Below are 25,831 nucleotides of genomic sequence, written 5' to 3'. Positions count from 1 at the left end.
AGGAAATGAGTACTACTCTGGTGCTTTAAATTTGAAAATTAGAACTATTTTAGATTATTCCACATATCCTGATATTCTTTTAACTGGCCTGTTTGAACACCTTTAGATATCCATAACGAACTAAGGAACTATACAAGTTTGCTGCTTTTAAATATTTAAATGACAATTATAACTTCTGTCAGTCTGGTTTTACTGTGAAGGGTATGTGCTTACAATCTCATTCTTAAAAAAAAACTTTCAAAAGGATTGTCTTAGGAAACTAGCCTGAGACTTTTAGAGTGAGCCACAGAACTCACATGACAAATCCTAGTAAATAATATGACTGTATGGATGAACTGATGCAACTAATTCTCCTATTGGGCTGAGAAACACCAACAACAATGAATGCATTTCCATATACTTATTTGAGGAAGGAAATCACAGAAGAACCATGTCTCACTATTCACTCATTTTCATGCCATTGCTTTTGCACTTACCTCTAAGGGTTTTACATCCAGTCTTCCAGTCTTATCCAATGAGGTACGTCTTTCTGTCTTTCTCTTTTCTAAATCAGGTGATCCTAAGGAGTAATTTCTCCCACTTATTGATGCTCTTCTCAGTTCTGCTATGCTATGTCCAGTTCTTTTCAAACACTCCTGCTTAAGTTTCTCAAGAGGTTGAGTTTTTATAGAAATAACTGCTAAGTGTTCTGAAATAATTTTTGGATCTATTTTGACTGGTTTTTTTCCAACATGTGGAACTATTTTAATTGGAGATTCCTCTTCAGATAAATTTTGATCTAACTTTTCTTGCTCTAATTCAGGAATCACATTAAAAGCATGTTCTTGGGCCTTTTGAACAATTCTATTAACGTCTAGCTCTCCAGAGAGATCAGCATTTGAAATTGTTGAGCTAATTGTATCTAATGGAAAACTTGAAACTCCATCAATAATTAAACTAGCCACTTTTTCAAAAAAGGCTGTATTTGTATCTTTTATATCATAATAAAGTTCTTTGTTGGTTCCTGATTGTTGCAGTATGTTACTATAAACAGAATCAACAACCTGATAAATCCTTTCTGTATTTTCTGGATTTAAACAGTGCTCTTCAGGATCAGAAGCTATTAGACTAATGCTACTTCTGGAAATTTCAGCTGTTACCAATTTTGACAGTTGAGATGCAATTTTATTTAACTCAGTCTTTGATAAGTTTTTTTCATCTTTGCTTGAGGAACTTGGCAACCTTATTAGTTTAGCCAAGAACAAGGCCAACACCTCTTCTAAAAGTTTGGCATCTAATGTCAAACCTTTTCTGGATGAAGACTTTTCCTTAGACTTAAGTTCATCAATAATTTTGATCACTTTTTCCATAATTTTGACAGCTTCCAGAACTAATTCTGAATTTGATACTTCTTCCTCTACTTGAGGTTGAAATTCAGAATTCGAAATTGCATTCACCATTAAAAAGCCTATTGTATCAGAGAGGACATTGCTTTTACCCATTAAATCTTTAAATACAGAAGTATAAGAGCCAGAGTGCTTTAAAACACTGGTATAAATAGAATTAACTATGTATTCAATAGTTGCATTATCAGCTACAGGCACAGTAGGTGATTCCTTGGTGGGTGGTACAAGTTTAATCTTACTTTTGGAGATAAATTCTTGGACTGAATTTAGTACTTTTGAAGTTATTTTTTGCATATCAGTCTCTAGAGATTTTGTTCTTTCTTTATGTACTTTTGGAAATATAGATAAAAGCTTTGATAAAAATTTCACAGCAATTTCTTCTATTATGTTATAAGACAGCTTATCAGCATGTGAAGGTTTAGGTAGGGGCGCATCAGTAGTTTGGAAAACATCTTTAAGGATCTTTTCAACGATGTTTTCAACTTCCACACACTGATGTGGAGTTAGGTCTCCACAAAAATAGCTCTGCAGCTGATTGCTAGCCACTTCTCGTAGAACCAAGTCAACTATGTTTTCTGAAAGGATTTTGCATCCACTGGTTACACAATTTTGTATAATCTCTTGTGATCCAAACTGTGGCAAGAGATTATTATAAACAGACTGAACCACTAATTGAATAATTTCATCATCATCAGATTGTAAGGTTTCTACATACTGAATAGTCATATATTTATCTTGGGAGATCTCTGTTGCAACTTCACTTACTAACTTCATTTGAAGGAAATTCAGTTCTGTGGACAAATTGTCCTCAGGTTCTTTTGTTTTTGTGCTGGATATTGTTGAGAAAATTTTGGAGAAAAGAGCAGAAATCACATTCTCCAAAAATTTATGAGGTAATATTATTGTATATGGTGATGAAGTTTGACATTCTTTGCTGGCTGTTTGGGCCAACTTTTGGACCTTTTTAACAACATCCTTAGATTCCAGAGGCAAACATGCTGAAACTGAAACCTCATCACAAAATATCAAGTTAACCTGATGTTGGAAAATTTCATTGATCACTGCACTAGTTAGTCTTCTTGCTAAATTTTCTCCATTACTGTTTATATTCTTACAAATAGAGTCTTGAGATCCATATTCATTTAAAATATTACAAACAGAGGAGTGAACAACTTTATTGACCAATGTTTTGTCAATTGATGGTATCTTATCTGAAGAAGGTTTTCTCATCATTTTATGCATAGGTGGCATTTTATCTGCAGATTTTATCTTAATGCTGGATGATGCTTCATCTGTAGTTGGCTCTTTATACCTTGGAGGTACTTTAGGAACTGAAGACACTTTACCCACAGGGAACTGATTTCCCTTATCTGGCCTGAAAACCTTAATTTGAGCATCTGAGAACTCCTTTAACAGTGAATTGATGAGTTTCATAGCAGTGTCATAGAGTTTGGCTTGATTTTGCTTATCACTAACATTTTGACATCTATCTTGTATTTGTGTTTCTGGTATAGAAGAAAAGATCAATTGTTTAACCATCTCAGTAATAACATCTTCTAAAAACTTAGCGGGAAAAATTCCAGGTTTACTTTCTCGTTGGTTTTGAGGATCATCTGGTTTACTGGGTTCACTTTTAATCTCCTCTCTTACTTTCTCTTTTTCTCTCTCTTCCTCTTCTTTTTCTTTGGCAGAGATATTTTTGTTAGTTGAGGAGGATAATTTTTTTGTTGTAACAGACTGTGCCGAATCTCTGCTAATCTCTTGAATTACATTGAATACATTATCACCTGGGGGGCTTTGGTCATAACTGAGTTTCGAATAATATGCTGGTTCTGGAGAAGAAGATAGTTCTAAAACATCTTCAAAAATATTTTCAATGACATTTTGAACATGTTCATAATCTGAGTGGTGTTCCTCATCCCTACATGTTTGTGTTGGAGAGTCTCTTCTCCCCTCATTGCTTGATGTTCGAGTTCTTATTTCCAAAGTATCTGTTGTAGTCCCTAGATTTCTCTTGGATTTCAAGGAGGATAACTGAAAGAGCTTGTCATCTTTTTTAAATGAGCTTTCCCTTGCATTGTCAATCTTCTTTTTATAGCCTATTTCAGAATCTGATCCAAGTACTTCCTTCTCATATTCTGTATCATCAATTATTAATGAAAAATGTGTGTATATCTTATCATCTTTCCCTTTTTTATCTGTTGGAATTAAATTTCTTTTCTTCTCAATTTCATTATTAAACGTTTCACTCAAATTTGGCTCCTGAGTATCTTTACTTTTCACAGTGGTAGTTGAAGTAACTTTTGATACATTCTCACTATGTTTTTGAGTACAAATTCCCACTTTATTTTCATCCACTTCCTTTTTATTTGTCACACCTGTAGCCAACCCTGATGTTAGGTTAATCATGCCGCTTTTCATAATTGCATTTATAGAGCTAAGTACTGGATTTTGGATGTCACCTTTTTTCACTGATGTGTCCTTGGTTTTAAAACTTTTCTTTCTATTCATTGTACCTCTATTTATTTCCAAAGTGCTCATCATGTTTTTGCAATCTGGGGTGGAAGAAGTATCTTTATATGATTGATCTGGTAAAGAAAGTTGGTTCTCTTTTGCACATCTGCTTATTTGTGTAAAGGTGTTTTGTGGTAGGTGTTGAACCCTTTGGGTGATATTATCTGGATTTAGAAATGAAAAGAAGGTGGAAGACCAGTCTCCTGAAAAAAGTGGTTGAATCCTGAATGCAGATATTGCCTTCTGGGTTAGAGCAGCAATCATCCCTATAGCAATGTTACTTTCATCACCTTTTTGAATATCATGAGATGTGCATTTTTCTATGAACTGGTCATATACAAAATTGGATATTTTATCAACTGTCTCTTTATCAATTGGTGGAAAAGAAAACATTTTTTCAGCATTTGGTAAAACTTTAATTTCACTTTTCTTAAATTCCCTTATCAGAGAATTTGCAAGTTTTAGAGCCAAGCCCATAATATCTAGCTCTGCCATTTCATTTTTCTTAGAATCTTCAGTAATAATGGGGAGAGAACAAAATTTGTGAACAAGGTCAATGATTATGTCTTCCAAAAATGTAGCTGAATAGAGAGAAGGCTGTGTCTTTTCTTTACCAGATTTAGCAAGTTCAGAGACATGGTCATAATCAGATAAGTCACTGAAAGATGATTCTTCACCATGTAAAAATGGCTGTAAATGATGATACATGATTTCTTTCATAATAAAACCAGCTAATTTACTGAGGAATGAGCATCCTTTTTTGTCTGCATCTTTTTGTACTTCAGCTTGGAATTCAGATGTTTTCAAAATATTATTACATATGGAGTCGACCAAATTTTCAGTAGGTTCTAACTGCATACTTTCTGCATTATCCTCTGCCATGGAAAGTCGAATCTCATGTTCAGAAATTTCTTTTATAATTTCATCAGTCAATTTTGAAGCTGCATCCACAAATTCATCATCCGGTGGAAACTTTTTCTCTTTTAGTTCATTTTCAGTGTGAGTTGAAGGGAAGACATGCCCTAGAAGCCTGTAAACCATATCTTCTAAAAGAGAATGAGGCAACACAGTAATATATGATGGCAAGGCATGGCTATCCTTTGTGATTATGTTAAGCACATTTCTGATGATATTATCAGCTTGGGGATACGAATAACAAGAAGACTCTAATTCTCCTGAAACTAATGACTGCACTTGATAATCATATATTTCTTCCAATAGCAAATAATATATTTTCCTACCAAAACATATTGTGTCACTTTGTATAACCCTATGTATTTGAATCAGAGATTTATATTGATCTAATACTTTTCCATATACTGAGTTGACTATTTTTTGAACCATTTCTTTGTATCTTTCTGAGAAATACAAATTTTTATCAAAGTTATCTGCAACTAAAATCTCTGATGTGGTGAACTCCAGAACAATTGAATTTACCAATGTTGTAACAATCCTGGTAAGTTTCAGTTTCACTCTATCTGGGTTTTCAGTAACCAACATGTTATGTGAAAATGCATAAAGAATTTTGCATAAGAGCTCAGAAATTACTTCCTCCAAAAAGACAGATGAGTTCACAATAAAAGATAATTCTCTTTGTTTAGGATCTATTGCTTTCAATTTATAAGTTTGATCAACTGCTGCCAAAAGGAGAGTTTTATCTTCAGATAAAAATGATTGAATATGATGGTTAAAGATTTCTTTTATTATAAAACTCGCTATTTTTGAAACAGGTATGTCACTTATGCTCTTTTTATCTTTTGTAATGGACTGGTATATATTTGAATGAGAAAGATCAGCATAAATGGAATCAACCATAGACTGGATATCTTTTGCTGAAATCATACTCTGTTTTTTATTCCCATATTTAATAATACATATTTCATGTTTTGAAATTATTGACATAATTTCATTTATCAGTTTTATCACTGTATTACTTAAGTCTGATTTAGTAGTATCTGACTGCTCTGCACTGGTGTTCAATGGACTTATCTGAGATGTAAGCTGAGTAACTATTTTTTCCAAATGACTATGTGATAACATAGTGGTATACATTGTTGAAGCTTGTCTTTGGAATCTTGATTTACTTATATCATATTGAACTCTTTGTATTAAAACATTTGCACTGAGTTTGGAATGTGATTTAAAAGGCAGATTTGCTATAAGATCTGGATGAATTTGGAAATCAAAAATTTCAGCCAGGATGATATTAGTTATTCTTGCAGCCAATGTCTTTGTGTCATTTAGAAAATCTTTATTGGGCACGACTTCCATTTCATATTCTTGCAAAACTTTGCTGTACACCATGTCAACAATTGTTTTGACTACATCCCTCTCCACTGGAGGTAAACACAGTCTTTCCTCAGTATTATCTATAATGCTAACTTGGGCTTTTGAGAATTCCCCTGTAATCAAATGTATGAGTTCTTCAGCTTTCTCAAACAGTTCATCTTCTGAATCTCTTATGGATTTTGTTTGTACAATGCCTACTACCCTGTGGAATATTTTTCTTAAAACCCCAGAGATTACATCTTCCAAGAATGTTGAAGAGTAAACACTGGTATAAAATAACTGCCTTCTCTCATCATCAAAATATGTGTCTGATGAAGATAATGATTTTCCACTCACAAATGGCTGAAGATGTTTTTGACAGATATGTTTAATGATGAAAGCTGCTATTCTATCAATAAGAATGTCATTACTGCTTGTGATATTTTGCACAGCTGATTCTTGAGAACCAGAGGTTTGCACAACATTTTCAAATACTGAATCAACAAGGTGCTGAATATCATCTTCTGAATAAATAAACTTGGTTTCTTCTTCCTCTTTTGAAAATCGAATTTCATGTTGGGAAACTTTCATCCTAATATCACTAACTAGGTTTGAAGCAATGTCATTGAAATTCACTCTTGATATATCTTTTTGGGTGTCTCTGTTTAGAACCAGGCTAGATGCAGAAGAAAATAATTTAGATAATAGTACTCTGATCATATCTTCTAAAAATGTGTATGGCAGCAAGGTGTTATATAGAGGTACACTCTGGCTTGGCTCAGTAGATTTACTGATATTACTAAGGGTGTCCTGAACAATATTCTCAGCCACTGAATTAGAATAGGTAGAAGCTGAAAAATCCCCAGAAAACAGTGGATGATGAAGGTAATCTGAAATAGCTGCTACAATTAAATTGGTAATATTTTCCACAAAAATGCCACTGTCTTCAGACTCTTTATCAACAGCAAGGTCTAGCCCATGCTGCTTTAAAGCATTTCTATAAACTGAGTTGGCAAGTTCATCCACAATATCTGTATTGAAAGAAGAGAAAGCCTGTTCTTTGTCATCATAGAGAATGTGAATTTTAGCTTTATTGAAATGCCTATTTATGGAGTTTACTATTCTTTGGGTCATGTTTTTCAACTCAATTTCAGTGTTATGCTTTGGGCTGAAAATCTTTGACAAAAGTCTGGCAACAATCTCCCTTACAAATGAATCAAGGTGAATATCTAAAGGTGATTGCTTCTGAGGTCTGTGTGACTCTATCACTTCACTCAGAACCTGTTTAACAATAGTAGACACTGGATCCAGTGGAGTCCTTGGATGACATAAAACCTCTCCACTCAAAAATGGTTGAAGATGATTTTCGATAATCTCTTGGATGATAAAGCTGGCTATTTGGTCAATCATAATTGGGCTTCGGCTTACTATACTTTTTTGTATTGAAACAAGAGAGTCAGACATTTGCAAAATATTACAATATACAGAATCCACCATCTTTTGGAGGTTTTTTCCAGTATATAGATATTGATTATCATATATAGTGAACCAGATTTTATGTTTTGAAATGGCTGACATAACCTTATTTATTATACAAGTGGACATTTCATTAAAATCAGAACTCATTAAATATTTTTTTCCTAAAGAGGAACATGTAATGGGTGGAGGAATTAGCTGAGATAAAAGCCTTCTTATGACATCTTCTAAAAATGAATGTGATAACATGGTACTATAGTCTGATGAAGACCTGGGTAGAGAAGTAAATTCTGTTAGGTTACTTTGAAGCTTTTGCAATATAATTTCAGGTTTGAGAGGGTAATATGAATGGGGTATGAGATGTTCCTTGAAGCAAGATGGCAGTTTGTAGTCTAAAATCTCTAACAATATGCCATTTGTTATTCGTTCTGCTATTGAGGCATTGTCGTATTCCAGATTATTACCACAGGCCACTTTTAATTCATACTGCTGTAAAACATCATAATAAACTGAGTCAACAATTTTGCTAACAGTTTCTGTATGAACTGGTGGAAAACACAGCCTTTCTTCAGCATTCCGTAGAACAGTGACTTGAGCATTATTAAATTCATTCACTACATTGTTGACAAATAATGTATTCATCTCATTGAGCCAGGACATAGTGATGTTTTTATTTTTGCCCCACAATGACATAGAGAGATTAAAAAACAATTCTGAAATTATTCCTTCCAAAAACGTGGCTGAATAAACACCAGCATATATACCTTCCTGATGTAGCTTATTATGAATGGCTACCTTATCCATTTCCTTTGTTCTCTGTCTTTCAAGAGGTGACACAGAAGAGGATTTTACTGCACAATGCTTGTCAAATGGTGCTTGTATTTTGGAGCTAACCACACTGGGATTATTCAGGGATACTGTCAAAGAATTACTATCATATCTCCTGAGTTCTAAAGAACTTTTACTCTGTCCTAATTCTATTAATTCTGACTTTCTTGCTTTTGTGAAACTAGACTGTATTTCTCTTGTTCTGTAGTTCAAATGCTTATTTGCAAAAGGTAGACTTTCCGGAGCTTGTTGTATGCTGTGAGATAATTTGTCCATCAATGATTTAACCAAGCTGTGGGAAATAATAGTAAGCATAGAGTCTGATGTCAATAAGTCTTGATCAATTTCTGCCACATTCTCCAAAAGGTCTGACATGTAATCTACTTGAAGGCATTCACAGTCCATTCCTCCCTTACGATAATCAGATTTTCCATCTTCTACACTTTGAAGCATTTTTAAAAGTTGACATTCTTCTGCTGATGTTTCCTCTGAAACAGACCCTTTATCAAGAAAAGCAGTGCTTGTGCATTCTTCCAAAAGTATTCTGATAAGTTTCTCACATACAACATTGAGAAGATAAACTGATTTTGAGGAGAGCTGTAGGTTATTGGTAAGTATGCTATTAGGTTGCTCATTATTCGAGGAGTAGAAATATGTTCTTTGTATTTTACCAGAATCCATACCCGTATCTAGGCATTCATCTGGTGAAAATAAATCTGAAACAATATTAAAAACTTTATTGACTACTTCTTTGGATTCACTTGTTTTTAGGTTACCAACCAGGCTGTTTAACTTACATGCAAGATAACTTAACTTATTTTTTTGAAAAAGTTGATCAATTTGTTGAGTAGAAAATTGCCAGTCTCTGGGGCTTGCCTGTCTATTGATTTTGTTGCAAATGGGTACACTATTATTTCTATGCATAGAAAATGATTTGTTTCTTTCATTGCTTTCAAAGTGATAATCTACTTCTATTTCTTTGGACAGTACATGAATCACTCCTACTAAGAGATCCTGAAAGAGGTCATCAAAGCCACCAGAAACTATTCCTGGACAGTAAGTGTATTTTGTTGGTATGGAAACCATTTTCTGTGCAATGTCAGCCTGTATAATTTTATTATTGAAAAGAATTTTAATAATGATTTCAGAAATACATAAAGCAAGTTCTCCAATGGAAATTGACCTGCTCTCAAACACTTGAGAATGAATTGAAATAATCTTGCTAAATGTTGCTTCTTGAATTTCCCATGCTTTCTCTTTTTCTCTACCCTTTTTGGTGCCATCAGAAATGCTCGAAGTTAAATGGTAAAGTACTGACTCAGTGAGATGTTCACAACATTGATAAATTGAAGAATCATCGTATATGTTTCTTAGGAACTGTTTTGATTCATATTTTTTCCTTGACCGTGTAGAAACAGACATCTTTTCCTCACTAAAAACTTAAAAAAGAAAACATTGTAATTTTAGCATGGATTAAAGAAAATATAGAAAATTCAATATATTTGTAATTATTATTTACATATATATTTCACCCTTTGAGCAACTCACTAAAGAAAAATCTAAACAAAAAAAGAAATTAGATTTTCCTCAAACATTTATTTCTCACCTTGTAAAATCTTAATTTTAGCCAATAAATTGAGAAAATAACACCCCAAAATTCAATCCTCTAAGTCAAATGCTGATGTCTGCCTTGGTTGGATGGTTATGAACTCTTGAGAAGCTGGAAAGCTTGGGGCAGAGAAATAATTTCCAGGCTTAGCGATGCATCCTACCATGTGTCCAGTGATACCTAGAGGTGCCATATAATTATTTTAAAATAGCTTTAGACAAAACATTTAATGTTATGCTATGTTTTACTTTTAGGACATTAAGGAGTTGTGTTGCAATATCAAGTTGACTAAAATAAAAGTGTGGCAACTCCAGAAAAGCTAGTAATAGATTGCAATAGCAGTAGTACTTTAGTCCCTAGATTATAGTTTGTCACAAAGAAGGAAGGTTGGCCCAGCCAGGTGAAGAACTCTATATTTGTTTTGTCCAAAATTCTATTTGTTACAAATCATTACCTATTTGCAATGGCCAACTTCTGGGTGTGGCAGCCAAGAGCAACACAGTTTTTTTCCTCAGAACTTAATTATATATTATATATCTTCATGTGTTATCAGGCAAGACTCTACACAGATAGAAGACTTTAAGCTGAGCTTTGACTGCTACACAGGTTTTGGCCATGTCAAGATAAAGGGAATGAGGAAAAGGTATTCCTAGTGGAAGAAGGAACATGAGCGAAGTCACTGGAAGACCTTGGAGATGTCTGAGAATAGGAATATAGAATTGTTAGAGCCAAGTGTCAATGTGATGAAATCATGGATCTTCTCTTGCTTGTTTTGCTTTCGTTTATTTTTCTAAAATCAATTAAGTCATGCCTGGAGTAAGTCTATTTAAGAGTTTGTAGTTGTAGCTACATTACCGTCCATCTTGGGAGAATACTGGTTTTAAGGATGGAAAATAACCTCCTCATGCAGGTGGGTAGGACTGCTAATATCTCCAATTAGAATGATGTGTGATGTATCTGGACTGGTGATGTAGCAAGTAATTATTGGTAACTGAAACTACTGATCTAGATCTGGGGTATTATAGTAATATTAAACTGAATTTTATTAATTGTCAATAATCAACTGTTTTTGATATACAAAATGATGATTACATGTTGTTTCACCTAATATATACACATGAGCATACTTAGAAAGATAATGCAAATATAATCCCTGTAATGATACAGTTGGAGTATTATACCTAAAAGGAATTTAAGTCAGAATACTGGAATGCAAATAAAACAAGATATTCAATTCTACTGTTCTTTTAAACTTTGAATAATAATAACAAAGCCTTCAAGAATACAAAAATTAAATGACTTTTAATCAGTTAACTGCACATCCCATATGATTATAAAGAAGTTATGCATAAGAATTTAAAAAACCCTTCCAAATTTATGCCTCATGCTCAACCAAAATCTCCTGCTTTAAAATGGCCTCATTTTCTCTCATTTGTAGATAGAGAAAACTGAGCAACACATCCTTCAAATTCAAATCCTGAAAACATTTATTTATTTTTATTTTTTTGCATTGTGATGAATTAAAAAGCAATTGAGGCTGAGCACGGTGGCTCATGCCAGTAATCCCAACACTTTGAGGGGCCGAGAAAGAAGGATCACATGAGGCCAGGAGTTTGAGACCAGCCTGCGCAACATAGCAAAACCCTGTCTCTACAAAAAGATTTTTAAAAATTAGAGTGCAGTGGCATGCCTGTGGTCCCAGCTATTTTGGGGGAAGGCTGAGATGGGAGGATGTCTTCAGTCCAGGAGTTCAAGGCTGCAGGAAGCAATGATCATGCCACTGTACTCTAGCCTCAGTGACAGAGACACTATTTCTAAATAAAATAAAATAATACATTTAAAATAAAATTAAAGTGCAACTCAGTAGTCATCTACCTCCAAGGGTATTTTCAGAAAAATAGTGAATACAGCTTTTTAGACAGGAGATCTTTTAAACATGTCTTTTACTGGTTTTCTTCCTAAATCATGCAAATTTTTAGGTACGTTCTCTCTTGCTTACCTGTAGTTTCAAAGTTCTTCAAATATGTGACCACAGATGTGGTGACATGTCTTGCTATCAGATGAACTTCATTGGAACCCATTTCATGATCAGCAAAAGTAAAGGCTTCAACTTCCTTCACAGTCTCTATCTTTGGGTACTCCTTTTTTTTCAATTTTTGCAAAAAAGAAGAATCTTCCCGGCCGGCTTCAAGGTTTTCATTTTCTTCCTCAGGTATATAGTTGATTTTTTTATCCTGCATTCTAAGCAAACTTTTTTCGTTATCCTTTTGCCCTCCAGATACTTCAGATAAAGAGCTTTGTTTTGATATGAAAAATGGTTTCATTATTTCCCTGTTCTCATTAGTGTGTGGTTGACTTGGAAAGCCACAGCTGGATAGCACAGTATTGACAATATTTTCTGCAGCTAAACATATTTTGAGAGGGGAAATGGTTGTCTGAATTTGGTTTGGTTCAACAACTGGTTTTAGGTTCTCATAATGAAACACTCTTAGATTTTCACCTTTTCCCATTTCTATGAATGACAAGACTTGCTTTAATGCTGCTTCTGTGGAGTCACTTGCTTTCCTAAGCAGCTTTTGTAAGATACTGCCTTCAGGGAGGTAGCTATTTCCTTTCATGGTCTGATCAAAACTACCAAAGTTAGATTCCCTTGGTCTGTGGTCTTGTACTTTGTTTCTAGTAGAACACGATGGCATAGTTTCTGAATCAGGCCTTTTCGTTGGCTCTGAGTTTTTAACTGTGTCTTCTACAGAGGATCTGACAGAGGTGGGTAAATCTGGTGAAACCCTGTACTTTTCTTTCATATCTTCATCTGAACAAAACACAAACCCAGTTTTACTCACTTGTGAAGGATTAATCCCCAAACTACCTTCCTTTAACTTTGATGTGAACATTTTCATATTAGTTGCTAATTCAACCTGATTAACAGTGTAGGCATTTTCAGCTCCTTGGAACAAACTTTCTCTTGAAAGGTTTTGTATCAAAGACTCGTTGAAATAAGTACACTGGTCCATTAGTGTGCCAATGATCTCACTTGCTACAATGTTCTCTTTCAATATGCTAATTGAAGATGGTTCCATTTGGCTTATTTCGTTGTCTAGCTTGTTCTTAATTACAGCAAGCATGTCACTGATGATATTAACAGCATATGTAAGTAATTGTGAATGGAATGAATGAACCCGTAGAAGGATATTCTGTGTGTTTTCCTTGAAATTAATAGTATTTGACTCGGATTTATCAGAAAACATTTTCAGTGGCTGTAATTTTGGCAACATTTTTTTGTTTAACAGTTTCTGTTGGATAGAAGAAAGGTTTTCTATAGGCATTTTCACAATTTCAGAAAACTCATATTTGGAGATATGTTTAAACTGCAAGTCCACAAATGACTCTAACATGTTTAAAACCGTTTCTACAATCTCTTGAACAATTTGGTTGCTGGAGCCCACAGAAATTTGGTCTTTTGTCTTTGTGTTATAGATTGGTAAACTGCTGAGGCTATGCTTGTTTGGAAAACCATATTTACTTTTAGCAGTAATGTGTTCTTTACTGTTTGATAGAGTTTCTTCACTATCTGGAGTGGTAATTTGGGACAGAAAGCATAGCTGTAGTTTTTCAAGTAGCATTTCAACAATTTCCCTTCCAAACATATTAATTTGTGCTTTACTATCCTCGGCTCTAGTAGAAGCTCCTTTAAAATGATTATAAAACCTGCTTTCACAATTCTCAAGAGGGGGCAAATTTAAAAGTGAAAGAGAATATTCTAATTCTTTTGCTTTTATTGAAATTTCAGTCAAAACATTTTCAGCTATCATCAATAGCTTACATTTTTCATTTTCCTTGTCATTTGATTCTGTTTGCCACTTGTCAAACAATTTTTTAAATATACCTTCTCTAGGAAAAATGTGCTCTAGCTGTGAAGAAACATTCTCCAAGTAAAAACATGCTTGTTGTTTAGGAAGGGATCCTGTGCCTATATTCCCCTGTGAAAGTCTGAGATGTGAGGATTTCATCGGGTAAGCCAAATTGCAGTTATTGGTAACATATAATTCTTGCAAAACTGTATTAACTATTTTACCTGCTGCTATGATTTGATCAGATGGTAAAGCTTTGGTTTGCTTTACCTTTCCAAATTCCTTCACAATTGTTTCCAGGATGTTAATTATTATATCCTTGGCATATATTTTTAGTTCTGAAGTGGGCAATTTTGTGTCCAGTAAATTTTTGGCATCTCCAGCTGACATGATGTGTGACAACCCAATGGCAGTCTTGGATCTGCTGTCTTTTAGGGTCTTCTCTCCAGGACCTAACTTGGTTTTGCTTTTGGCCTTAGCAGCACTCAGTCCTAAGTGTGTTTTTTTTGTAAATTTAGGAAAAGTGGTAATTTTTGATCTTGTTTTTAAATGTGCTTTAAAGCATGGCTTAGGGTTGTCCTTAGGGCTCACCTTTAAAGTGTGTGGACTTAAAAGTTGCAGCTTATCAGCACAATACTCAGGGGACAAACTCTCTTCTAGATGAAGTGAGACAAAATTTGTGATCTTATTGAGAACCATTTGAATTAAGTCTTTCTTCACTTGCAATGGTAAATATGGCAAAAGAGTGTTTTCCATCACAGAGATATTTTGACTGTCGACATAAGAATAAGCCTGTGATATCGCATATCTAGGGGAATTACTTATTTTTCCTGCTTGTTTAGTTTCTCTAAACCTTAATGGTTTCATTAGTAAGGAATCATTGTGGTCAGATATTTCAACTTCTGTCCTACTTTTATTATTTTCATATAATGATGTCACAACTACCAAGTACATTTTCCCCAAAACACTTTCAACTATGTCATTTGCTACACTGTTAATATGTGATTGAAAACTGTTTTTCTGTGTTGTGTCTGATGTTTTAATCTTAGAATTAGATATAAAGTTGGCAGTTTCATTAAGTGGAGGCAAATGGCCTGTGACTTCCATTACTCTTTGATACAGCTTATTCAAAAGTTCTTCCACTGCAATGAGCAGTTCACCTTTTTCTTTGTTTTTTGATTCTCCATTTCTCATAAATATTTCTTCCAAAACAATTATCTGCCTTTTGTTTTCCAATATCATTTGGTTTTGCTCTAATGGATACTTTGTAAATAGAGATTGTTTGGTACTTCTTTCCTTCTCTTTGTGACCCAGCAATATTTCATTTGATAAAGCTAATTGTGAAAAGTTAGAATTCTCTTTTGAATTAAAACAAATTTCCTTTACAGATCTTTTATCATCTAACATCTTTAACATACTGTCAACAATTTCACTCACAATGATGTTTTCTTGGAACAAAATATTGTTTTGATATGGATATATCTTTTGAATTTCTAAGTCTAAGTCATTTTTAATAAGCTTCAAAATGGCACTGGCAATGACGTCAGCATATGTCTTAAGCCTAGCTTGCGATAGGTGAATTGTGGATCCAAGTTTTTCTCTGCGACCAACAAAAGTGAAATCTGTAAGCTCTTGGCTGAGAATGGTTTCAGTTGCTGATATTTTCAGGACATTTACATCTGATTCCACTTGGCTTGAATCATAAAAGATGCTGTCATTTTGTTTACAATTTTCCAATTCTGGGATAACAAATGACTTTTCTTTACTTTGGAAAGCAAGGGTAATTAATGAATCTATTCTTTCTGTGGCAAAAGATTCCAAACGTTTAAAAATAGTTTTAGTAATGAAGTTAGCATTTTCCTCACATGAGTCAGTAGCAGATTTCTGAGTGTCTTCTTTCTCTACTCCAGTTATCTGATTATCATCAGCATAAGCTGATTTCTGATTTCTTGAATATGAAAAACGCTCTGTTTTTCTTTCAGTTTTTGACCCCTTAAGAGGCTGTTGACAGTCTATTTTTGGAAACATATCACAAAATGTCAGGGGCAATCTTGCAGAAGTAGGATTCTTTGCATTTATGACAAGCGTGGCAGCAGAACTGAGATTATGAAGAACAATATTCACTATATCATTGGATATCAAAATGACATCTGATTTAGGAACTGAAAGCTTAGGAATAATCTTATTTGCACCCTCCATGAACATTTCAGAATTTTCTTCTGAATGTTTATCAGCTATGCTACATTTCAGAGTGGGTGTGGCAAATGAGAGATTATTCTGAAACAGGGTTTTTTCATAAATATCACATAGGATACCTTCAATGGTATCTTGTATTTGAAGTTGAAGTACTTTTCGATATTTGGTCTCATTGAGCAGCTTTTCAATAACACCTTTTTGCTGATCTAAATCGATCTCTTTGTCAGAACTGTTTTTGTCACATTTGCCTTTACGTGATATAATGTCTAACAATGCGTTAACAATTTGACTTGCAATACTTTCAGAAATCCCAATGTCATGAGTTAAAAAAGGATGTTCCCTTTCTTTATCTAATTCCTGTTTGATTCCTTGTAAATTTCTTCTAGCCACTTGTAGTGCATAAGTATTTAATTTAGACAAAGACAGTTGGCACAAGTTGGTCTTTCCTGACTTGGTATGATCTACTGAGCAACAGGAAAATTGCTCATCAGAATATGAATCTTTGGCTGATAATGCTTTGCTCAATGTACTGTGATCTTGCTGAATAGGTAAAGCCACTGGAACTGTAAAGTTGACTTGAGAATAAAAGAGAGATTTTACTTTGGAAGTAGCAAAAGTTTCTAAATTTGTTAATATTGCCTGTACAATATCTTCAGCTAGATTTACCTTTGTCTCCTTGTCAGCAACGCTGAATCTAGACTGAAAAGTACATGGATTTTCATCCAAAGCAGTGACAGAGGACTTTCCTTTATAGGTGTGTTCATGAGAAGAAACATTTGCTGAAAAAGTGATAGTTTTATACCTATTTTCCCTTACATTTCTTTCTGTCATGGCAGCTGAATAAAGTTTGTGAAATACAGTCCTAACAATATTATCTGTTACTATGGTTATATCTGCTTCCGAAAGTAAAGGATCCATCATTTTATCCATAAATTGAACAGCTGTTTGGGGAGTTGGCTCATCAACATTGTGAGGCATGCCATTAAAATTAGAGTGGGAGAGAGAAAGGACATTTAATTGATTGATTAAAGTACTTTGAAAAATTTCATTCAAAATATTTCTTATAATGGGAGCAATTGGAGATATATGTGGTTCTTTGAGTTTTACTTCAATTTTGTTTAAGGTTTTTTCTAGAGCCCACTGTTTAAGAGAACGTGTTTTCATTTCTTCTGTTTGTGGTGATCTCTCATCAATAATTTTTTTCGCTGTATATGCATCATCTTCTAGAAATGAATCTGATTCAGCTCCTCCAGGAAGACTTCCGTATGTTGGCCTGTATCGATAAGTTTCAATGCCTCCCCCTTCAGATTCCGTTTCATTAAACATATCGGAAGATACTGCATCTAAAATTAACTTGACTACATCCTTAAGAATTTGAGTCTCAGGTGGTGGGTTTTCTACACTTGTCTTCAAATCTGATGAGGTCACATTTAATTCTGTTTGAATAACCTTCAAAATAGCACTTGATACCTTCTTTGCATGCATATATAAAGCAGACAGAAATGATGCTTCATGTGTGTCTCTGGAAATATTGGTGCTTTCATATTCCCAGCCTATCTTATTGCTTTTCTTATTTCCATCATTAGTAGCACCCAAAATTTCTAAATGTCCATTGGCAAACCCTTCCAGTTTAGCAAAAACCATATTAAGAATATCTGAAGCTACAGCTTTTAGTTTATTTGGATGCATTTCTTTTGTGCTTGGTGTTTTGGAAGACACAGGAGCAACAGGTTTTGCCTTGCTTTTAGTCTCTTCTTTATTGTCCTCCTGAACCCTTCTGGAAACTATGCTGGAGATTATTTTGGTGGATTTGGCCATTTTCTCAATAATTGAAGCAAATGATGGGTTGTCAATGTCAAGAGACTCTGAGATAGCTTTTAATCCACAACTTGCAAAACTGGTATCCATGTCAACACCACATAATTTTGCAAGGATATAATCCAAAATTGCTTTAGAAATTAACTGAATATTAGACTGCAATGCAGCAGCCATTTTCTGATTCTTATTGGTCATCTCTCTGCTCTGTTGACTACAAGATAGCTGAGAATGAAGATGGGTCCCCAGGAGCTTGCTTAACATTTCATGTAGTGTTTCCCCAATTCTTTCTAACACTTGCAATTTTGCATTCTCTTTAATATGGTTTCCACCATTGACACTGTGGTGAGTACAAGGAGTAGCCAAATATTTGTGAAAAGATTTTTTATCTTGCCTATTTGGCAAAATGCTTTGTACATCAACACTGTCAGTTGCAGACTTTGGCTTACGAGAAGAGAGTGAAATGCTTCTTTGATGTGCATTTTCACTTGATAACAACATATCATAAATACAGGTTAATAATGGACTCGCCAAAATGTCATCATCAATACTCGTGACAAGAGATTCTAATTTTTTATCAGTATTCGCAAAAAATCCTTTATCTGTAAGGGATTTGGTATGGTCAATCTCCCTAAGATTTAGGTTTTCCTTGTGAACTTCCAGTTCATTCTGGATAGCACATAAAACAATGTTTACTATTTTAGCTGTGTACTTGCTAAGTTGAGATTGTAATGAAGATTTGAAGCCCATATGCAATTTTGGACAAATAAATGACTTCAGTCTTTTAAAAATTGTACGAATGATCTTATCATTAATGTCATCTACAGGTTTAGGTTCACTTTTTCCAGATTTTAACCAGGGAGGCTTTTCAGGATCAACGTCAAATAAAGATAAATATTTCATTTTCTTTTCACTGTCAAACCATGTTTTTAATGGGTATTTATTTGGTGCTTCTTTGACTATGTGTTCAGTGTCAGAATTATGTAAGGAAGTCTGATGAACTGATGATGAAATGGAACTTTTAGTGGTATTGGAAATGTAGTTTGATGCCTTATGAAGTATGTTTAACACAGAATGTGTTATTTCTTGAGCCACTGTACTGATTTCTGAAACAGAAAACATCTGGTCTATCCATTCTTGATGTGACAGTCCTTGAGGCTTTTCTGAAACAAGAACTGAAGCTTCACTGCCAGTTTTGCTGTCTAAGTGACCAAAAGGAACAGAAGATATGCCCTTGAGCATTTCCTTTAAAATACTTGTGACTATGTTTTCTGAAGCCTTTTCTATTTGATGCTTTTGATCTTGGCTGAAAGTTGAAATGTCTTTATTCAAAGAAAGTTTTTTCTTTAAAATATCTTCATGATTAGTAGATGGTGGCTCAGTCTTTAATTCCCAATCATGAAATGCAGCTTTGCTTCTAGAACCAGGCTTTGTAGGTGGTTTGATATTTCTTTTGCATTCAAAACAAGTGTTTCCCTTTGTAAACCAATGATTAGGAATCTGTTCTTGTGATTTTACTTTTTCATCTTTGAAAGTTGAATCAAGCACATTTTTTACAATATTGTCTATTTCCTCATTTTCATCATCAGAATAAAGAACCATGCCTGGAACATTTATAGGTGGAAATGGTCTTCCAGACCTAGGACTATTTGATAATCTAGTGCCAGTGAGTCTGTACTTTTCTTTGGTGTCAGAAGGACTACTTATTCTAGGTTGCCTACTTTTTTGAAAACTTTCATTTACTGGTTCCTGATGGAGCTGAAAAAGGATGTCCTCAAGTAGCTGAAGGAGTACTACTGTTTCTTCAGATGCAATAATTCTCTCATTATTTAGTTCAGTTTGTATATAACCTAGTATAGCACTGATTGCTTCCTCTATATAAGCAACCAAAGAAGACTGGGAAAAAATATTTGATATTAAATTTTGTACTTCTTCATTGACAATTAAACTAGCTTCATCAGATTCAAGACTAGATTTATTTTTGCCAGCTCTTTGAAGGAACATACATATTGGGTCTGTCTTATGTTGCTGGCAGGAAAGCTTATTTGTGTCTTTAAGATGAAGAAATTCATTTTGCTTAAAAGAAACAAGAGTCATTAGCTTTTCTAAAATGGCATGCACCATGTCCTCTGCAATATCACACATTGGGTCCAAAGTATCAGGCATTGATTTTTTCAAAGGTTTTCCATTAGATGATGTGAGAAGTTCATCACTGGCTGCTAAACTTGGTTTAATGTCGACTGACAAATCTTGTGAAAACATCTCAACACATTTTTTCTCAACTGCAGACTCTAACTTCTCAAGCATATTTTCCACAATCTCAGAAGCAACTGAGGGAATATGAACATTGGAAAGCAAGATTTCTTTTTCACGTTCACATTGTTCAACAAAAACTTCAGCAGTAACAGAAGAGAGAGAGGGAATGGCCTGGGTTAAATCAGACATTATTTCTCGCAAAATGCTTTCTAAAATCACTTCAGTTTCCCCTTTCAAGTAACATTTAAAGTTAACAAAAACATTTTTTAAATTCTTCATTTCATCCATGGCTTTTGCTGTTTTATCACAATGCAATGAACTCCCTAAGCTATCTGTTTCAGTGGTAGCATCCTTAGATTTTTTTGTGCCTGTTTCAAATGATGCTAAAAGGTGACTATCTGATTTACAACTTCTGAGCTTAGGGTATGAATATAGCAAGTTGGTTTTATTATATTTAAGTTTAGAGATTATAGATTGTCCTTTTATGTGACATGTTTTCCCCACAACTGTTTTTTCCACATGTGCAGGAGGAGGTTTTATAGGTGTGGTTGGTCTCCTTACTGACATGTCAACTACAAATGCACAGGGTTCTGCCTGAAATGTTTTAGTTGTTGCAGATGTGTAGCTTCTACATGTAAAGTCTTCACTGCACGTGCTACAGAAACTTGAACTATCTGAAGAGAGGATGGAGTCCTCAGATACTGGGTATGTATTATTTTGCAATCTTTCTTCATACTTTGTGATGGCTGGGTACAATATACTGGTCACTGTAGCCACAACCCAGGTCATTACATTCTGAATTATAATATTCAGTTCTTCAGAAGTTACCTGGAAAGGAGGTAAGCAGAGATGAAAATAAAGTCATGTAACAACTTACTCTATGTTTTGGAGACAGAAGGTAACATTTAATTTTTATATCAATGTATTGGTGGAATACCATTATGGTTTATGAAAGAAAATAGTAAAGAAATATCAGTTTAGAAATTTAGAATTTAAGATGAATTTCTAGTTAGTTTATTCTGCACTACAGTGAAGTGTTTTTTTGTGTAAGATTTATTTTATTCACAGTCTCTCAGAAGTTTCTTTTTCCCCTGGCATTTATTATCAGTATAAATGATTTTTTTTGTTAAAAATATCACTAAATTGCTGTCTAGGCACACAACATGCAAATATTTTGGAAAGAAAATATGTGATGTTTATGATCCAGCTAATTTTTAAAGATACATTAAATATTTCTAACAAAACATTTCTCAAGACAGATCCAGTCAAAATATTTGGATGCTTTCAGAAACATCTGCCTAGCTGAGATTTGGGGAAGGAACATAAAGCATTTTCTCTCCCAGTCCCTGCTGAAAGGGTGAGCCTGTGGTCTATATATATAGGAATGACTAAAGTTAATTGTTAAGAATTATTTGATAGGCAAAAATAAAAGCTAATGCTTTATATAGATTGACGGGCTTTGTATCCAATAAAAGTGATAATACAAATAAATACAAATAATACAAATAAAATAAAATAAAATAATACAAATAAATACAAATTGTCCTAGATAGGAAAGCTGAGAACAGATACTAAAGTAAGGTAACAAATTAAAATTTAGATAGAAAATAAAAGCCAAGCTAGATTTGGGAATCAAAGAGTAGGGAGGGCTGAGCAAGGTTAAGAAAGTTAGACTATTAATTTGTTTGAGCTGGAGCCAAGAACCAGATTTGAATAACCATTTCCTTAGTGACTAATATTGCTGTCATAGATTTGAACTGGACCATGGGTAGAAATAAATGCATCTGTAGAATTCTATAAACCTCTATTTAGCAACTGCAAATATATTTTGTGCTTCCAAAACTCATCTTACATATAATAAAGTAGTACTCTATTTTTAAGTTGTTAAAATTCTTAAAACATAGAGCTTGTAAACACAAGTAATTGGCAGAAAAGCTTAGAAGGCTGATATGTAGGTCTCAGTGTAAATATGATTCCTGTAACTAGGCTGCTAACACCCAAAATATTGCCTAAATTAGTCTGAAATTATCCATATTTCAGAGAAACATTCAAAGAAAAGTTAACATATATGTAGCACACTCTCTTCTGACTCACTTGAAAGCATTTGAGGAGCACCCCAGGAAAGGCCATTTTATTCAGCTGTAATCCCCAAATACACAAACATATTTATTTTTAACTTATTTTATAAGCAATGGGTTAGTGGCATTAAACACATATTTTGAGATGACAGTCTTATGTTGTAAAATACATGTCTTAAATAAATACAGTCTAAATCAAATACTTAAGAATCATACCTAAATGTTTATAGGAAGATAATTATTCTAAATCAACTACAACACTTATAAATTATAAACTAAGACATTCAAAATATGTCATTTTTCTTATTACTGGAGATGATAAACAAAAACCTACGTTATTACTCTTAGGTTAGTTACGGCGAAGAGATTCTAACCTCAATATATAAAAGAGGGATATATTTCTAACGTTTTCTTTGTAGTGAAATATGATAGATAGAATCCTAGTTTTTAATTGCTTTCTATTACAACATTAAACTGAAAAAAATTCCCTTGGGTCAAAGCTTTTGTATTTGCTGCATATTCTATGAATTGAGCAAGTTTCCATGTTAAATAGCGTCTCAGAGCATGTGTTGTTCCTCAAATGCTTTCTCTTTCCTGACTTTTCGGTCTAGATCCAGAGTTAGGCCTCATAAAAATACACGATCTTATCTTTGCCTGTTCCAAGTCTCAGCTCATAGGTGACCAGGTCCCTTTTCACAAAACTACTGAAGACAGATCCAAGCATCTCAACTCACCTACTACTGAGTTCACCAGCAAGATCTGAAAGGCCTTATTGATTAATGGCTTCCCACGATATAATAGGCTTGTGGTATTTGATTCTCTTCCTATGATGGTTATAGATCCGTTAATATCTCACCATTCTATACCCATGAGACCTCGTCTTGAAGGGTCAATATTATCTTTTGATAACAATTTTGGACCACAGAAAAGTATAAGAATTAACTGAAAGTAGACTTCAAAGAAGAAAAAGGGGCAAAAAGGAAGCCTAACAAATATCAATGGATGATTCCTATTACTTAGTTAACAAAATGTTTTCTATTATGATGCATCAGAAAGTATGACTAATATGTTGCTTTCTCGGTGGATTTTATGATACATACTTTTTCTTGCAAGCAATTTTGCAGCAAGTTCTGTTGCCTGTAAAGAAAGGTTGATCATTTAGTTATTACATAGAGTCAAAAATTTATAAAACTTTTCCCAAAATTTCTAATTATTGAATCATTTTGTTGTATCTAAGATTTTTTCTCTAGAAATTCAAAATGAAGAATATACTGTTTTTTCCAACCCCCCTATTTCACTTCCTCCTTAGACTGGCCTCTAGTTTCGGAAATGTGCTTTATTACCCAGGGGTACAGAATTATAGCTGCTGCATAAACAGTGTATCTCTCTGATCCTTATACTTCCAACACACCTTAGCCATGCCTACATTGTGTTTCTCTGAAAATGGATATAGGATTTGCAGGAAGTGGGCAGATGAGTCCCTTCTGACTGCTAAAAGCCCTGATGGAGTAGCAAGGCATCTGACCAGGACTTTCTGATAATCCTTTATTTACTCGTTCAAATGCCATAGTTCCACTGTCCTCTCCCCATATTCCACAGTAGGAAGAAAATATGTGAATGATTATTCAGTAACTATGGGTTAAAATCATAAGTAAGTTTCTAGCTATATTTAATACCAATTTAGATGCATTCCTTTTATGTGTATGACAATATTCTATCATGTGTTGTTAGATTTACCGTCACACACTAATGAAATAAAAACATAGTTTTCTAAATTGCAAAAAAGAATAGCTCAATCATAAAAATAATAGAAAAATAAATATTAAAATCTAAAACTGAAGTCTGATTTATTTTTGTATATTTTTGCTGATTTGAACTGCTGCTTTTCTTCTTTCTACTTTCTTAAGAAAATTGGCACTCCTTTCTAGGCCTGCACTCTACATGATCAAATTTACATTTCCCCCTAGGGATATAATTCAATTTTGAGAAATAGCCAGACTGAAAACTATATCCTGTATTTTGGCAGAAAAGAAAAGAAACTTCACTGGGTTCAGTTCATAAAATGGGCTTCATGACAATAGTCTACCCTTAGATTTGTACCTTTTGGCAGTATTCAACTAGGAGCATGAAAGCTGATGTCAGTGACATGTTCTCTATCATTTGTCCTAATTTGTTTTTCTAGGATCTGGTTTCTTAGGTCAACTCAAGTTTCCACAGGTTTTTCTCTTAGATATTCTGCAACCTAATGCATTCAGATTCACTTTTCTGTTTTCTTCATGTTATATCATTGGCACAAAACATAACTAACTCAAGGAGTTCTATGTATTCATTGGTTGGTAGCAGTTCCCAGTAGACTTTTTGCTCCAAAAGCATACAAACAGCACGAAAGTGCAAAGGCCTACAGGTAAAATTAGTCAGGAAACTGAAAAAGCTTCATTGATGACTATTAGAAAACAATTTTATTAACCAGATAAAGCATGGCATCAGCAGAAATGGCAGGGTAAGTATCTTCAGAAATTCATTCCTCCAAAAAAGTAAGAAGTAAACTGGCGAAAGAAAAATGATGAGAATTATAGTTTCTGGGGCTCTAATTAATTAAAGGCTTGCAACATTCCAGAGAGCACTTATTTAGGAAAAACAGTGAATCTAGGTAATAGCAGTGGGTTTTGGTGTTTTAACTTGTCTTATTTTCATCCACTTTCTCCAGCCTCATAATATCCTTGAAAAATAATACCCTGAAATCATAGCAACATAGTTTTATCTTGGTATCTGCCTAAAAACTAGCATTATAGTTTGAACATAGTAGGTTCTCAATAAATGTTTGATAAATAAATTCCTATTTAAAGTCTTTCGGATCTGTGACTACTTCTCTCTAATCCCAAATGAAGCCTTTGCAGGCCACTAATAGCTTTTGGGAACTGGTTCTGAGTTTCTTTCTTTCAATTTTTCCTATATATTGGTGTCAAAGTTATTCATTGTGTATGCTAATTTGACCATTACACCCCCACTAAAAACCATCAGACTATTACCCAATAAATAAACTACAAGTTTTAACCACAGTCTTCAGGGTAGTAGATTTATTGCCTTCTTCACTGTTACTCCTTATACCTTCCCTGTAATACAAAGTTACTTATCACCTGAGTGCAATGCTTAATTGCTGCAACTTTACTCCCACTGCTGTCATATTTACTTTATTTTCATTCCCTTGGTACTGAATTTTCATCTCAATTTTATAAATCTTTTGTAACATTAAACAAATGATCAGGAACAAGAAAACTAAGCAATAAGTGAGAAAAGAAATGATGGAATAGATGTGAGGCTTCCACAGCAAACGCCTATAAAACCTGCAGTTAAACCTGAGCAAGAGGAATGTGACATATGTGTCTTTGCTCTTTATTTGGATCTGTGTGTATGCTCTTGGAGCAGTGGCGAAGAAGCTCCAGGTAAGGCATAGAGTTCTTTATTTTTCATCAAGCTAAGATTTTTAATGAAACAATATCCAAAATGCTTGCTATGAAAGATTCAAGTGATTTTTGTAGTTCTACATTCTTGGGT

The 25,831-nt window shown here is 34.0% G+C and overlaps 1 protein-coding gene across 3 annotated transcripts in view; it reads right to left on the bottom strand.

Moving 5' to 3' along the window:
* Window positions 1-25,831, bottom strand: part of FSIP2 (fibrous sheath interacting protein 2) — a 114,510-nt gene that overhangs the window by 43,650 nt on the left and 45,029 nt on the right. For all 3 annotated transcript variants that reach the window (XM_016950151.4, XM_063791323.1, XM_063791324.1), the window contains exons 15-17: window positions 23,377-23,413; window positions 12,080-21,026; window positions 477-9,910 (exon numbers count right to left, since the gene is read on the bottom strand). In XM_016950151.4, coding sequence (XP_016805640.3) covers window positions 477-9,910; window positions 12,080-21,026; window positions 23,377-23,413 — 18,418 coding nt within the window. The remainder of the gene's footprint in view (window positions 1-476; window positions 9,911-12,079; window positions 21,027-23,376; window positions 23,414-25,831) is intronic.

This window comes from Pan troglodytes, chromosome 13, assembly GCF_028858775.2.
Source record: "Pan troglodytes isolate AG18354 chromosome 13, NHGRI_mPanTro3-v2.0_pri, whole genome shotgun sequence".
In the NCBI taxonomy this organism is placed as follows: domain Eukaryota; kingdom Metazoa; phylum Chordata; class Mammalia; order Primates; family Hominidae; genus Pan; species Pan troglodytes.
Note: the sequence above shows the minus strand (reverse complement) of the source record. Positions and strands in the feature narration are given on the sequence as shown.